General features: G+C 33.5%; 2 protein-coding genes across 3 annotated transcripts in view; one reads left to right on the top strand and one right to left on the bottom strand.

Moving 5' to 3' along the window:
* Positions 1-6,078: 6,078 nt before the first annotated feature.
* LOC129938530 (3-oxoacyl-[acyl-carrier-protein] synthase, mitochondrial) lies at positions 6,079-7,585 on the top strand. Its single transcript, XM_056046153.1, has one exon. The coding sequence runs from the start codon at positions 6,167-6,169 to the stop codon at positions 7,487-7,489; it is 1,323 nt and encodes a 440-aa protein (XP_055902128.1). The 5' UTR covers positions 6,079-6,166; the 3' UTR covers positions 7,490-7,585.
* A 4,341-nt stretch (positions 7,586-11,926) lies between these two features.
* Positions 11,927-15,515, bottom strand: part of LOC129939435 (metastasis-associated protein MTA3) — a 32,421-nt gene continuing 28,832 nt past the window's right edge. For both annotated transcript variants that reach the window (XM_056047447.1, XM_056047448.1), the window contains one exon: positions 11,927-13,772. In XM_056047447.1, coding sequence (XP_055903422.1) covers positions 13,649-13,772 — 124 coding nt within the window. In that variant the 3' untranslated portion in view covers positions 11,927-13,648. The remainder of the gene's footprint in view (positions 13,773-15,515) is intronic.

Genomic DNA, 15,515 nt, shown 5'->3' with positions numbered 1-15,515 from the left:
TAATATTATTTTTTTTATTAAACAAAATAATAATTTTAACAATATAAACTAATATTATTAATAGTAACATTGGTTCAAAAAAGCTATTCATTTAAATAAAAAAAACGTAACAAAAACAAAACTTTTTATTTATAAGTAAAACATAAACAAGCTTTAAAAATTAATTTGTACATTATTAGGTACTAAATTGCACAAATAACTGCAGTTGTGTTTATGTAACATTTAACGTTTATATTAATAAACTTAAGAAAATAGTGTAACAAAACGAGTCAAAAAGGAAAAAAAAACTATTTAGGTTGAGTATGTTTTTATAGCTAAATAAACACAAAATCAAATAAAGCCAATCAAATAGGTAATTTGCACATTATTATAATTCGAAAATGGTTGCAGCAGATAATCGTTCAAATAATATTTTATTTAATTATCGATAAATTTTAGTGAATCATAGTAAGGCCAATAGTCTCTTGGTATGACAGCTTTTATTTCCTGAAGGTGGTCATATTTTTTTTTTGTAATTTTAAGAGGAAATAGATGTAATTGTTCAAATATAATATCAGACATAATAACTTTGCTGGGTCTAACAGGTAAAATCTCGTATTTATCATTAAAATTTAATTTGTAAGTAATAGTTCCCTGAAAGTATCGGAAAGATTTAACATCTGTGACACAGGGATCATTAGCTTTTTTCCCTGGCCTAACAGAACTGTATTTAAAGAATTTTTTGTCTCCATAATTTTTAAAAAAGTCAAAATTTGGAGCTTCAGTTTCATAAAATGGTTGGTTCACTTTAGCTTCCTTCGTCAGTCTTATGTAATCATTTGGAACGTAGATATCTTTGTTCTTTATTTTGCGTTCAATTGTGCTGTGAACACTATCGCACTCCATCTGCGTATGCCCTTTAGTTAAATATTTTTGAATAATTTCTGTTCCATATTTTTCTGTCAAATATAAAAGGCTATTACTCATTATACTATTTCTATTTTGAGCTGTGCAACCATCGGAATATATAATAATGGGAATTTTACTTCCCATCTTCAAAAACTTTTTCTCTAGGTAATCTACCAAACAAGACGCATACGTGGAAGCCTGCCCGTCAGAAACAGTTTCGTCAAACCAATAACAAGTAGCAGCTTTTTTGGCTAAATCAAAAATGGTGAAATTATGGCAGCATAATTTTGTTCTGTAATATAAGGCACTTGCGTTAATACATGGGCAAATTTTTACAGCCTGGACATCCATTGTCAAGACATGACACAAATTTTGTTCAGCATCAGTTTTGTCCTTTTCTTTTTCATCTCTCGCCCTGTTTTTTTCATCTATGTGCGCAAGATATTCGGGGTCTGGTAAATTACCGCTCTTATGTTTAAAACATAAGTCACACCAGTCTTTTTTGGGCCTGTACAGTCCAATATTCTTCTGCTTAATTTGTGCTCTCATTACAAAATGAGAGAGGGCATCAATTTTCAGTTCCTTGCATTTGGTTTCGTAAACCCTATAAACATCCATTATGCTCTGAAAATTTTGCTCTAAATAAAGTTTTTTTGTGTCTTTTCGACAATAATGGGACGGGAGTTTATTAAGATCATCAAGAAATTTTTGTAAAAAGTTTAAACGCAAATCGCTTTTTTTAGTGTAGGGCGAATCAGAAATGGAGGGTGTATCCTTGATTCCTCCTTCACTTCGTTTGACCCAGTTTTGTATTGACCACTCTCTTAAACCCGTGGTTGAAATATACATTTTCTTACATACCTGTATTATTTCATTATTAACATTTAGAGTATATTTAAATGTATTTTTTCGTCGAGAATCTATTCCAGGCAACTGCATTAATGTAACTGATCCGCAGACAAAAACCTTTCTCTCCTCCCAGTTTAGGTTTGACCACATTCGTTTAAAAATTGTTTGCCTTTGATCATCCGAAATCTTGAAACATTTGTTTTGTGGTCCTTTCTGTCGTTCTTTACATTTGCATCGCTCTCCAATAATTCGGGCCTGTCTTTGTACGTTATGAAATGTTTTTTTTTGATCTTTAGGCTTAGAGTACCCCAAAAACTTTTTGCCTCTCATTCTGAGCTCTCGGTTTTTCTTCTTTTTATTTTTCATAATATTTACTTCAGAGAAAGATAGCTCATCAACATCAATATCTAAAGTAGAATTAACCGTTAATTATTTTGAAAAAAAAACAGTAACAGGTTACCTTTACCTATCTCCTCGGACTTCTCAGTATTAAATTGATCGGTTAATTCATTTTCTTCAAATCCTTCGATTGTCATGTTGTTGTTCTCAATGAAGCTTTGTTGCGATTCTTCATTTGGAAACGAATTGTCTGGACAATCTACAGGAACAACTGTGTAATCTATGTCACTTTGTAAAGATTTTTCCGGAGAATATACTATGTAGTCGTCCTCATTTGTTAAATAGTTTTCTTCAAACTCAAATTCGTTTTCTGTTTTATTTTCAGCTATTTTAACGGTGTAAACAAATAATTACTTACTATTTTACAATGGTCAGCCAAATTATTTACAAATTACCGTTGTTTAGCATTGAACTGGTTGTTGTTTGAAAGTTTTCTCTTTTTTTTAAGGCTAATTCCAGCAATAATTTTCCTCTCGATGTCATTATTACGATGAAGTACCTCGTTAGTCTTAAAAAATTTCTTTAAATAATAATGAAAGGACCTCGTAAGTATTTGCCTCTATTAAAGTTGTCTGTAGCAAGTTTATTTAAAAAGATTCTTAAAAACTTTTTATCTTACTGTTAATTTAAGTTTAAATACTCACCAATTAACACTATTTTGTATATTTAAGTAAAATTAATTCGACAAAACAGTCACTAGCTCGAAAACTTTCCGCACGACACTTAGCTTCACATTCAATTTAAAGAGACTAACGAGGTACTGCACATTATTTGCAAAATATTTTTATTCGAGGTTTTGTTTTTTCAAGTTTTCTTATTTTTTTTAGAACAAACTCTTTTAACCAAAAATGTCAACAGGTGGCTCTGATTTTTCTGCTTTTTATGAGCCCAAAATCAAAAAATTGATTTTTTCTTCTTACGAGGTCCTGCCATCTAACCATCGATATCTTATTCAACAAGTTGGTTACCCAAATTTAGATTTCTGAAAACAAATAAAACCACTTTTCAGCTGGACACAAAAGAAAAAATAACATTTTTAACAAATAATTTAATCGATTTTTACCAAAAAAATACAAATCTGAAATTCATTTTCGGTTTCCTTTAGCTTTAACCATATGTTAAATCAGCGGGTCTGTCAGATACCAACATATAACAGATATTTTTAAACACATTTAGATTCCTTTTTTGACATCCCATCTGTTTTGGATCAGCTGTTTTTTAAATGTTAAACTAATAGGCTTTTCACACCAAACCCAAAACCCAGTTTTCACTGAAAACCTACATCGAAAACTCAAGTTTTCCCATACATTTCTGGTAAACCACAAGTTTTATATGAAACCTCTCAAAAACTAGTTGCAATTCAAAGTTGAACTAAACAAACCTATCGCTCAATTAATGTAAACAAAGCAGCTGATGGCTGTTGTCCAAACAAATATTTCATTTTGAAATAAGTATGGTCGTAGTAAGTAATATTATTTTTACAATTTCCTTACAAAATAAGAATTATTGCTTTTTGTTTTTTATTTTCAGAATATGGAAAATTTTCCAACGTCGACAATAAAAGCCCCGGTGACTATTTGCGGCACTGGCGGTTCATTATGATCCTCCAGAGTTTCAAACGCTCTTTGTTAAGCGAGGAACCGGAATTCACTATAGCTACTGACGTGACGACTCCAAGGACGAGGAAGACTTGGTCATAGTTCGTAATGACGTTTCCAACTCGTCACCACAAATATGTTCGACGCTTTCGCTTACTACCTGGAAAAAGTCTTTCCGGTAACTTTGTTCAATCACAAGGGTTTGGGAGATATGAGCAAGGCAATAAGTTCATTTGTGGAGAAGGCTAAATCACAGCGAGCTAGGAAAATTTGCTCCAAAACATTTCACAATGTAGGAATCGTTGTTCCAGTGGATAACACTACAACAGTGGGCTATCGCCCCTTAATGGACAGCGATGCCAACATCAAGAAGATCCTCAGTGCTTTGGACAAGCCAGGCATATGTAATTTTGGTACGAATTTGGAACTAGGAATTGACCTTTTCTGCTCTCTTCTTCTCAACCCCGCCTATAAGCTGCTTGGGCGGCCAAAAAACATGGCGATTCTAAATTTACATTTGGCTAACAGAAGCAATAGTCATAAGCAGTATTTTGGATTGAGTTTGTTTAAAAGAAAAAAGAAAGTGTTTTAAATAAAATCAATTTTTGTTGTAACAGTTTTGTTTTTTATTGATTTGATCGTATATTTTCTACACAATTAGCTTCTCTTTGTTGAATAGTTCTGACGGACTGAAGTAAACAAAGAGGATAGCTGCAGCCAAGCGAGCTTCTAGTTCTTGTTGGTTCATGTAATGTGCCCATTCCACCCGTCCCCAGAACTTCAGTTGAAACTCTTCTTCGAGATGAGCTAGTGTTACGGCCTTGTCTGCGCTGATATGCTGCTCTATCACAACACAGGAAGGGATTATCGACTCAAGGGTGTAGGCAGCAAAGAAAAATCCCTAAGAGAATGTTTGCACTTTTTTCAAAAAATTGAATCTTGAGTGAATGCATACCATATTATGGAACATCTTCACTGTGTGAAAGTAAGTACTGGATATTTTCATTTTATCCTCATCCGAGAGTATGTTCGTATCGAAACGTTTCTTAAACCACTCAATGACGGGATCCAATTCGTTCTTTTGGAGCTCGTATAGATCTTTACCTTCCTGAACATCAACTTAATAAGTACCTAAATAAGGCTAAAGTTTGTATCTTGCATTTCCAGATCAATTGCAGAGTGTATCGAAAGTTCTGCGGCTCAATCTGAAATGTTTTTTTATCAATACAAAATTTGACAGCGGGTGGTAAACAAATTTATATGTTAAATTAAAACGTGTAAATGTTCTGTGTGAACGATTTTCGGGGTTTCGAAAACTTTTTGCCGAAAACTTGGTTTTGGGTTTGGTGTGAAAAGGCTATAACAAAAATCTATCCGGATAACCTTTGTCTAAAATTGAATGCAGCCAATGATGGCGTTCATAAATACAGAAGACAAAATTACATCGACAAAAATACTTACAACTGTTTGACATCTTCTATTGAGAGGGAAAAATTAATTTAGTCCATAATTTGGCACGTATTTATATAAATCTGATTCATACAATATGACAAGAATAAAAAGACGTAGATCCAAGGCATTAAACGTTCATATTCCTAACGTTCGCTTTCCAAACATTTGTTGCATTCTTTTTTAACTACAGCTTACACTGCCCTACCATTTAAAACATAAAACAGCCATCTACCCGTCATATTGAAAACTATTTCTTACGTTTCAAGGATCACAAATTGTTGTTGTTCTACGTGTTAAAAGATGACCATATGAATCATTTTTTAATCAATCGCAGCTATTACTAATCCTAGCTTGTAGCCAACTTCGCATTGATGTTATTTATTACATAACTTTCTAAAGGTTGAGCGGAAATATGGAAAAGCTTATATAACTCAATTTTTGTGGTTTGTTTTGTCAAACTTTATAATGACAGATGTCCTTAGTTTGATGACAAAGATATCTTGTTGACACCTAGACACTAGAGATGGCATTTTACAATTAATTACTATTTTTCGGCCAAGCTTACAAAAGAGTTAAGCCTAATTTTCTATGGAAAAAGTAATCCATACCTAGTATGTCAATGTACACTGCAATACTATTCTGTTCACTTTAAATTTTCTATTTGAACAAACCTATTAATTAAAAATATGCAATATCTATATTTTTTCTTGGCTTCTATTCCCTCTAACTTTAAATTGAAATACAATTATTTAAAGGTTTAATTTTTGGTTTACCAGACTTATTTTACACATTTTCTAAAACGTATTTCTGCTTATTCCCTGTGCACCCTGTGGAGCATGGACTATCCAAGGAACATCGAACAAACCTAAACCTAGATAAGTACTCAAGTCATCTGTTGTTTACCACTTAACTTTTATATCACTTACATCGAGTTTATTTTAATTTGTATTAAGTTATAATTTATTTTTAATAAGCTAACAATGCAGAGCCAAAGAATTTTACAATTAATTAAAATCAGATCCATCACCTCTCAAAGGTTCAGTTCAAATGACTGCCGGCGGGTTGTTGTGACCGGTCTTGGTGGAGTGACACCACTTGGAAACAATGTCAAAGATTCTTGGGACAAAATACTCAAGGGAGAAGCAGCTATATCAAATTTAGGAGAAGCCTACAAGGGAATTCCATGTCAAGTTGCAGCACAAATTAACAAGAACAACTTGCAACTAGAAAATTCATTCTCTAAAAGTGATCTCAAAATTATGAGTCCTGCCACTATACTCTCTGTTCTTGCTGCCCAAGAAGCACTAGCTCATGCAAAACTTCTTGATGTCACTGCAGAAGAAGAGAAGAACAGAACCGGCGTTTGTGTAGGAATGGGTATGTTCGACTTGCCTGAAGTTTACAATTCCCATGCATCACTTACCAAGGGATACAATCGAGTGAGCCCTTATTTTATTCCCAGACTTTTGCCGAGTATGGCCTGTGGTCATATTAGCATGCTATTTGGTCTGCGAGGCCCAAATCATTCGGTATCGACAGCTTGTGCTACTGGAGCGCATGCCATTGGAGATGCATTTCGCTTTATAAAATATGGTGATGCAGATGTAATGGTAGCCGGTAGTGGAGAATCCTGCATAGATCCCCTTGCGATAGCTGGATTTTGTCGCCTTAGAGCACTTTGTACATCGTTCAACGACGACCCAAAACGAGCCTCTAGACCATTTGACGAGAAAAGAGACGGCTTCGTTATGGGTGAGGGCGCTGCTATATTGATATTGGAAGAACTTGAACATGCCAAAGCAAGGGGGGCAACCATCCTAGCCGAAATACTAGGCTATGGTTTGTCAGGAGATGCATATCACATTACATCTCCCAGTGAAGATGGTACTGGTGCATATCTTGCCATGACACGCGCAATGGCAGATGCTAAAATTGATCCTAACCTAGTTGGTTATATCAATGCACATGCTACTTCCACTCCAACGGGAGATAAAATAGAAGCACGAGCAATCAATAGGACATTCAAAGAACACACAAAAAATATCGGTGTCTCATCAACTAAAGGAGCTCACGGTCATCTATTAGGTTCGTCGGGTAATCTCGAGGGATTGTTTGTTGTTAAAGCGTGCGAAACTGGAATATTACCTCCTTCCATAAATGTTGACAAAGTTGGAGAAGGTATCGATGTGGAAATAGTGACTAAGGCAGAAAAATGGAATTCTGAAAGAAGAATTGCTCTGAAAAATTCATTTGGCTTTGGTGGCACTAATGCATGTCTATGCATATCCAGTTTCGTAGAATGAATTTATTTTTCTTTTTAAGTTTATTGCATTCTTACCAATTTCAAAAAAAAGTTGTTGTTTTGTTAAAAAAATAAAAATATTTGTAAATAAATTAAATTTATGTTTTATATGCCACTGAACATAAAACTGTAATAAGTTATCTAGTCTTTCATAACCTGAATTTAGAATTGTACACAACCTCCAAATTTTAATCTTTCGAACTATATTAATTGATGCAAATGGGGTCATCGTGTATAAATTTCCCCGTCGAAATGTTGGAAAAGTTAAAACTTCATCTTCAAACTGTTCCTTGCAAGATCAAGTTTGGCCTATTGAAATAAAAGCTTATTTCTCCAGTATAATTATAACCGATTACAAAAAAGGCCATAAAATGTTTTCATTATTCACGGTAAAATTGGTTTTATTACTGAACAAAGTTAAATAATTTGTCTACGGATAAGCTCTTTGGCTGTCCACGGATCTGATAAGTGAGGCTTTTGTAGTAAAATCGTTATTATACATAAATTAAGTTTCAATTGTAAAGGCAGGGGTATATAGTTATGGCAAAACAACCTATGTACAGCCAGGAAGAATACCATTTTCTTTTCATATTTTACGCGAAGTGTGAGTAATTAGGAACGGAGGATAGGATTAGAAAGAAAATGTCGATGACATTGGTTTCGAATATCTGTAAATTGCAATGAGTTTACAATTTGAAGGTGTAGTGCATACTTTACAGTACCTACATGATAATACCCCTATTACCTTACCATTGGCCAGTCGAATGAATAAACATGTGGAGAGTGAGAAATTCGTATAACCGTGGCGAAGATTGGTCTCACTCGAATGTTCGTTGATTTGAGCTTCATTCGTGTTATTTTTTGTCGAACGTTCATATTGTATGAGAAAAAATCGAAGCTTATGTAAAAGAAATGTATAAAATAAAACAATGTAAGTCATATGTATATTTCATTTCTTTTATAAAATAACAATAATCAATGCATTTTCATTCAGCTGCAAAAGAACTAATAAAAATCAGTCAGTTCGAAAAGTTAGTAGAGTTGATGGAATATAGCGAGAGGTCTTGTAGAGGTTGGGTCTTGCGAAAAAAAAACCAAAAAGCTTATTGTGACCAATTTGCTACAACCCTTAACTCACTTGGGCCTCCTGCTCGCGATGGAAAAGAATGGAATAATGTAATGTGAATTTGAAAAAAACTAGCCCAATTTTAAAGGACTTTTTAATCCTCTTACAAGACATTGAAGGGCTCAATGAAAAAGACTTACTTACTTACTTAAGGTGGCGCTACAGTCCTGTGTGAACTAGGGCCTCACCCAACAAACTTCTCCATCTAGCTCGGTCCCTAGCTAGATGTCTCCAGTTTCGCGCTCCAAGTTGGGTGAGGTCACCTTCCACTTGTGCGCGCCACCTGATCCGCGGTCTTCCTCTACTGCGCTGTCCTGTGGGCGCGGATTCGAAGACTTTCCGGGCCGGAGCATTGGTTTCCATGCGCTCTACGTGACCCAGCCATCTTAGTCGTTGGACTTTTACTCTTCTTGCTAAGTCTACGTCGCTGTACAGCCCGTACAGTTCGTCGTTCCATCTTCTCCTCCACTACCCTTCGATGCATACGGGACCGTAGATCACACGAAGAACTTTTCTCTCGAAGCGACCCAAGGTGCTTTCATCCGCTTTTGTCATGGTCCATGCTTCTGCACCGTATAGCAGAACGGGGATGATAAGGGTCTTATATAGCAACACTTTGGTCCCTCGAGAGACGACATTACCACTCAATTGCTTTCTTAGTCCAAAGAAACAGCGGTTAGCAAGAGTTATTCTGCGTTTGATCTCAGCGCTGGTGTTGTTTTCTGCGTTTACAGCGGAGCCTAGGTAGACGAAGTCCTTGACTACCTCAAAGTTACGTCTGTCGGTTGTGACGTTTTGACCAAAACGTCGGTGTTGTATGTCCTTTCTAGACGACAGCATGTACTTTGTTTTGCCCTCATTAACCGTTAAACCCATTTTTTCCGCCTCTGCCTCACAAAAGCCCCATTGACATCACGCTGAGTTCTTCCGATTATGTCAATGTCATCAGCATATGCCAGTAATTGGACAGACTTTTGAAAGATAGTGCCTCTAGTGTTGACGTGTGAGCTCTGCACTATTCTTTCAAGCACGATGTTAAAAAAATGAAAAAGACTGGTAAAGCCAATTAAGCGTAATGCATTTCATTTTCATTTAAAGTACAGCGGATTCGACTCTTAAGAACGTCAATAGTCCTTTCTATTATATTTCTGCCTTTGGCGTGTTGCTTATTGAATAAAGACTGCCTTGAACCAGAACTTACGTTTTTGAAAGGAGAGAGCAAACAAGACGATAGTGGGTAACCGGCGTCTTCTAAAATTAAGAAAAAATTATTGAACGACGAAATACCAATATAAATACTACCAAGGAATATTGAAAGTTTCCTTTTTGGTACCACGACTTAAGATTACTGCAGTTCCATACAAAGGAATTATGGGTCGATCCAGGATATCTTGCGTCAACACAACGAATACACAATTTATGGTCACACGCCTTAAAAACCAAAAGCTACCCTCAAGGAAAAAATGTTCCGTCAACACATCCAATTACTCCTGGTACCTGGCCGTTGAAAAAAATAGTTTCGTGCGTTTTGTTTTCCATCGGATGTGTTGAGACTGATTCATAATTTGTCTTTAATTGCACACACAACTTCTTTTAATACTGAGGAAACCGAGGATGGTGCCAGGCTTAAGTCAGAATCATTTCCTACGCTGCTCTGATAACAGAGATTAAAGATGTGCTTGTTTCCTTTTTTAAATTGGCATTCCAATTTGTTTAATACGAAAACAAACGCTTCCTTATTCAGTCGAAAATATGATCTGAAACTTAAGGAATTAATAAGAATTAAAAGAGCATCCAGCACAAAATATTTTTTTACTTACAGATGATTAGGGAGTTCCATGACATTAGAGTAGTGTCGAATATTCTTGCGCAGTCGTTTTCTCCAAAAATCAAATCTATGTATGTTGCTTATCATTTTGGTTTATTTTGTAATTTTATTAAATATGTGGAAAATATCTTACTTCGAACGTTCGATTCGCCAATCAAAATAAATTGAGGAGCATTCCTAGAAGAACGGTTATTACGGTTTACTTGTTTGATGGGAGGAATGCAACTTACCATTGTTTATAAAAATAGCGATAAAATAATGATAAATATGAAACCTTGCTATGGTGTTCGTAAAATAAACATAAGGATTTCAGTTTGACAACGTTCACCTATCAACTTTAGAGCTCTCTTTTGAATTCTATCCACGACTCAAGTGAAGTATTTCAGCACCTGTCTAAGTATGAGCGTTATCGGAAGAAAAAGGGCTTTAATAGGAAAATCAGTAGGGATAAATAACCCAAGCACTTAGCAGCGTTTTGTGGCGACTTTAAATATGTGTTCATTTCACAAGGATGGTTTGTGTTGCACATACCTAGGACTAAAACCTGTTCAGTATCTTCGTTGCAAGTGATGCTTCACGGATAGACTTCTGGAATTCTGTGAAGATTAGAACTTAATAAACGTATACCTTGCCGTTGAATTTCCACATAGGAAGGAAAGGGGTGTGAATTCAAAAACAAATGTGAAAAGCTGAGGGAACTGTCGTCTGCGAAACATTTTAGTAGAATATAACTTTCAGATAGATCATTTATAAAAATTAAGAACATAGTGTCGGAGACAAAACGTAGCCCTGAGCACACCAGTATGAATATCAGATTTATAACCGTCCAGTACTCTTTGTATTTATAGGTCCAAAAGGTAATTTCTAATTCAACGAAGAAAAGATTAATCTAAACCAAATCAATAGATTTTCGATCAAAGAGCTTGATGCCAAATACGATCGAACACCTTTGAAATATCTAGGGCAATAATCTTATGTCCTCGAAAAACTATGTAAGGATTTGTTCTACATTTCGGTGAGATAGAACATGAGGTCACCAATGGACCTATTACTACGAAAGCCATACTTTCGTCCTTAAAATATTTCTTAAGCTGGTAATGAATCAGAGTTTACATGACCTTGGAATGAAGGGATGTATGTAAGTGCAATTGGATGATTGTTAGTGGGGACGCTCTCAAGTACATGAGGATTCATGGCACTTTCTGGCAGTGCGATTTAACAGCTAAGTGTGCTGAAGCCATATCGGCTTTACCTATCGAGCTTATAAAACGCGCGTCATTGTAAACGAGGAAGACATGATGTTAAGTACGTTTTTTACCAGACATTTTTACTACCTTTAAAACATTGTAGTATTTTGGTCGAATTTTCTGGGAGTGATATTACCGTTACAAGTCTTTCACATCGCTGAATGTTTAATGGTTCATGTACAAATTCTTTGAGACGTAAATAGAACAATATCGAAAATAAAAGAAAAAAGAAAAACATACTCCATTGCACATTTGTAAAGTGTCTTAATCTTTATTTGGAAAACTTCGTAAAAATTTACACGAAATAAAATATTATGTTATTTATATTTAATTGTTTGTTGTTGTTGTTGTTTTTTTTTGTTTAAATATTATATTCTCATTTTATTTTTCATGCTTATGCTTAACTGTGTGAACACAAGTTCGAAATAGATAAAATTTTTATTTCGCCCACAAAATAATTCTGTGTGTTTTTCTAGATGTGAGTTTCAGGTGTATATTTTACAATTTTGAATTATATAATTAAGAGCTTAAAAATATATTCTAATAATAATATAATATATACTAAGTTTTTTTTTTATTTTTTATTACACCTACTCTAAAACAACTACACTTATAAAACACTATAAATATTTATAAATTTGTTTTTGCATGTTTATGTGTGTGTTTTTGTTTAAATCTTATTTTTATTTTATTTTCATTATTGCTAAACAACTTTCAAAATGTATCCCACCCTTATCGCTTTGAAGCATTGAAATAATATTGATAGTGACTAATTACATAAATATATATTTATATATTTATTTAAATTAAAAATGATTTTGTTTTTATATTTAACTATTATTATTAAAAACACCAATAGAAAATTCATATTTTTTGTTTTTTTTTTTTCAGAAAAAGAAATTGTACGAATTCACCTACGTATTTTGGGGTACTTTTGTTTATGTATTTTTTTTAACTGGGAAAAGTTTTTTTATTTAACTTTTTGTTTTTTTATGACTGTTTTTTTTGTAAGACTTTGAAATCTTTATACGTATTTAAAAATTGCAGATAGCTTCACTGTTAAACAACTGATTTAATGCATACATGCGTTAGAAGGTAATATATTTTACATTCATATAATTAAACATGCAATTTAAATGTTTTTGTATTTATATAAATATAATATAATCACATTAAAAGAGGAAGTTTCCAAGTTGATTTTTCTTAGTATAAAAATATTTTTTGAAGATTTTTTTAAGTATGTATTTTTTTTTTGAAACTATATGGAAATGAGAATAAGATGGAAGAAAGAACACAAGTTGATTTAGGGTTTGATGATTTTTGAATGGTTAAAAATAAAAAGAGTTTGTTTTATTATTTTAATTGACAAGAGATATTTTTATTAAAAAATATTGCAATAAATTAAGTGACATAATAATTCGTAATCGTTAAAAATAGGATACAAGTCTCTAGAGATTATGTCCCAAATTACTTTTGAAGTAAATAGACAGGGGTACATTTTAAATTGCATCTAGTTGAAAATTATTATTATTTTTTTTGCTAACAAACGTAAATGGAATAATTTTTTGAGAAAGTCTCAACATTGTTATTTAATGTTTAATTTTCTTTTTGTTTTTTTGTTTTTTTTTTTTTTAACATACATATATGACTATGGCAGAAAAAAAAACTAAGTTTGTTGATATTTTATAATTAAATACGTAATTGTGGCGCTTCCAAACATCACTGTTTTGTCCTACAATTTGCAGAATCTACCAAGGGATGGCTTTTAAAAAACTAACTTGTATGTATTGATACTTTCAATCGCATTAATTAATTCGAATGAAGTTCATGCGAGATTAATAATTTTGATTGAGGGCATAAAACAATAGTTAGTTAGGATATAATTTTTGTTTGTTTTGTTTAATTCAGAAGTGCGTCCATTGTATACGGATAGGGCTGTTGATGCTCTGTCGATATAGGTCAGTCTAGTATCACAACCTGTGGATCAATTGGTCTGGGTACAATTGGTTTGATGGGTAGATTTCGCCATGGTTTGCGAGCAGCTCGCCGAAGCTCCACTACGGACAATACTTTTCTAGCCTTTCTGTTGATGTAAGAGAATGAAATTAAAAATTAAATTAGAGTAATTTATAAAAATGAATATGTTAATATTTCCCTGGCAGCTGATACATTTAAAAAAAAAGAAATGCCAAATTGTACAAGAGAAGAAAAAAAAAAACTAAATATGAACTTGAAGTAACGATACAAAATAAAGTAAAAGCTTATAGTATAAAAGATGACAGCAAATTTTGGAAAGTGATGTTAATGTGTAGATATATCAAATTCAACCGTCTACATAACCGTAAGAAAGGTATACCAATATATCAGAAAAATTCCCCTGAGTACCAAATGTTCGTCCAATATGTTTTGGTGGCAGCCTTTTGCTTGCCAGGCATTTTAATAGTTTTTCAAACTAAAATCCCAATAAGTTTTTCCCTATAAAGTATAACCATAGGAATGATATATCAAAACATTAGAAAACTTTTGTTACCTACGACCTAGCAATAGCCAAAATAGAATTCATTTATTTCTGGTAAGGTCTTCATATACTGATATTTCTAAGCTTATTAGAAAAAAATAACTTGAAGTTACTCACTATACAGATGCAAAAGTTTACATGTGTTATTGAATTATTATTATTGTACAACTTCTCCATTTCGAAGCTTTCATTAAAGAGGAAAATATTATAGGTGATGGCCTAGAGCTGTCATAAATCTTCTTGAAATGAATAGAACGGATGCGGTCTTACGATGCAATTTTGCATTAACGATTTCCAAATATGGCCTCTATTAAAAATAAAAAATTATAAAGTATCATGGTCCAACAGCTGAATTTTGAATCGATTATGAACAAATGATTAACTTAAGAAGTTTTTTTCTAGAAGCATTAGATGTGGCAATTTAAATGAAATGGATTTATTTCTCTTTACTATTAAAATGCGTCTGGCTACCATAAGGATGCATCAAGCATCTTGGACACACATTTTTGTAATCTGGGGATTTTCAGTTGTCATTTCGAATTCAAAATCGAAAAATGATCATTTTCGAACGCTTACTCCCGACCATGGCTTTAATAAACATCTGCCAGACGGTAGAATTTCATATAATGGTGCGTATACTACAGGTTCACATCAAGGAAACTCCACTCCTAAAATTTGCTGGCGGTTCTAGGGCTATTATGACTGAAATAATTGTAAACAGGCAATGTGATGCAACAAAATTTAATATTTCCCCTTATTGCGAAGATCAATTAAAATATTGATATTTTTCAATTAATTTTATTAAATGCCACTGTATATGCCAGTCACCAATATTGTTGAGTCATTGTGACCACTTTTGAATTACAGTTAAATTCGTATATGGTGGCTTCGGTTTTAAAGACATTTCGGTTATAACGACGAATCTTTATGGTTAAGTTTGGTTTATCACTAAATTATTACTTATATCTTCCGCTTGTAACAACTTCGGCTATTACGTCCTATTACGGGTGTTGTTTGTCATGAAGTTAGGATGAAACGTAAAAAAAAAAAACAAGAGAATTTTCCAAAAATTATTCTGTTTTCCCGTGTTGCATGAACATGATACAGTTACAGATGCCGGTTGTTGCCAACTTGGGTTCATTAAAGCAGCAGCAGAATTGCTATTTTTTTTAAGCACGATGGCCTAAGGCATTTGAACAAAGAACTGTTTGAAAAAGGGGATTGACTTTATTCTTAATGTATTGTAATGATATAAACTTCATCGCATTAAAAACAAACACGAGCATAGAACGTTGATAACAACATCTT

This window comes from Eupeodes corollae, chromosome 1 (genome assembly GCF_945859685.1).
Source record: "Eupeodes corollae chromosome 1, idEupCoro1.1, whole genome shotgun sequence".
Taxonomy (NCBI): domain Eukaryota; kingdom Metazoa; phylum Arthropoda; class Insecta; order Diptera; family Syrphidae; genus Eupeodes; species Eupeodes corollae.
This window is presented reverse-complemented; position numbering and strand designations above follow the sequence as displayed.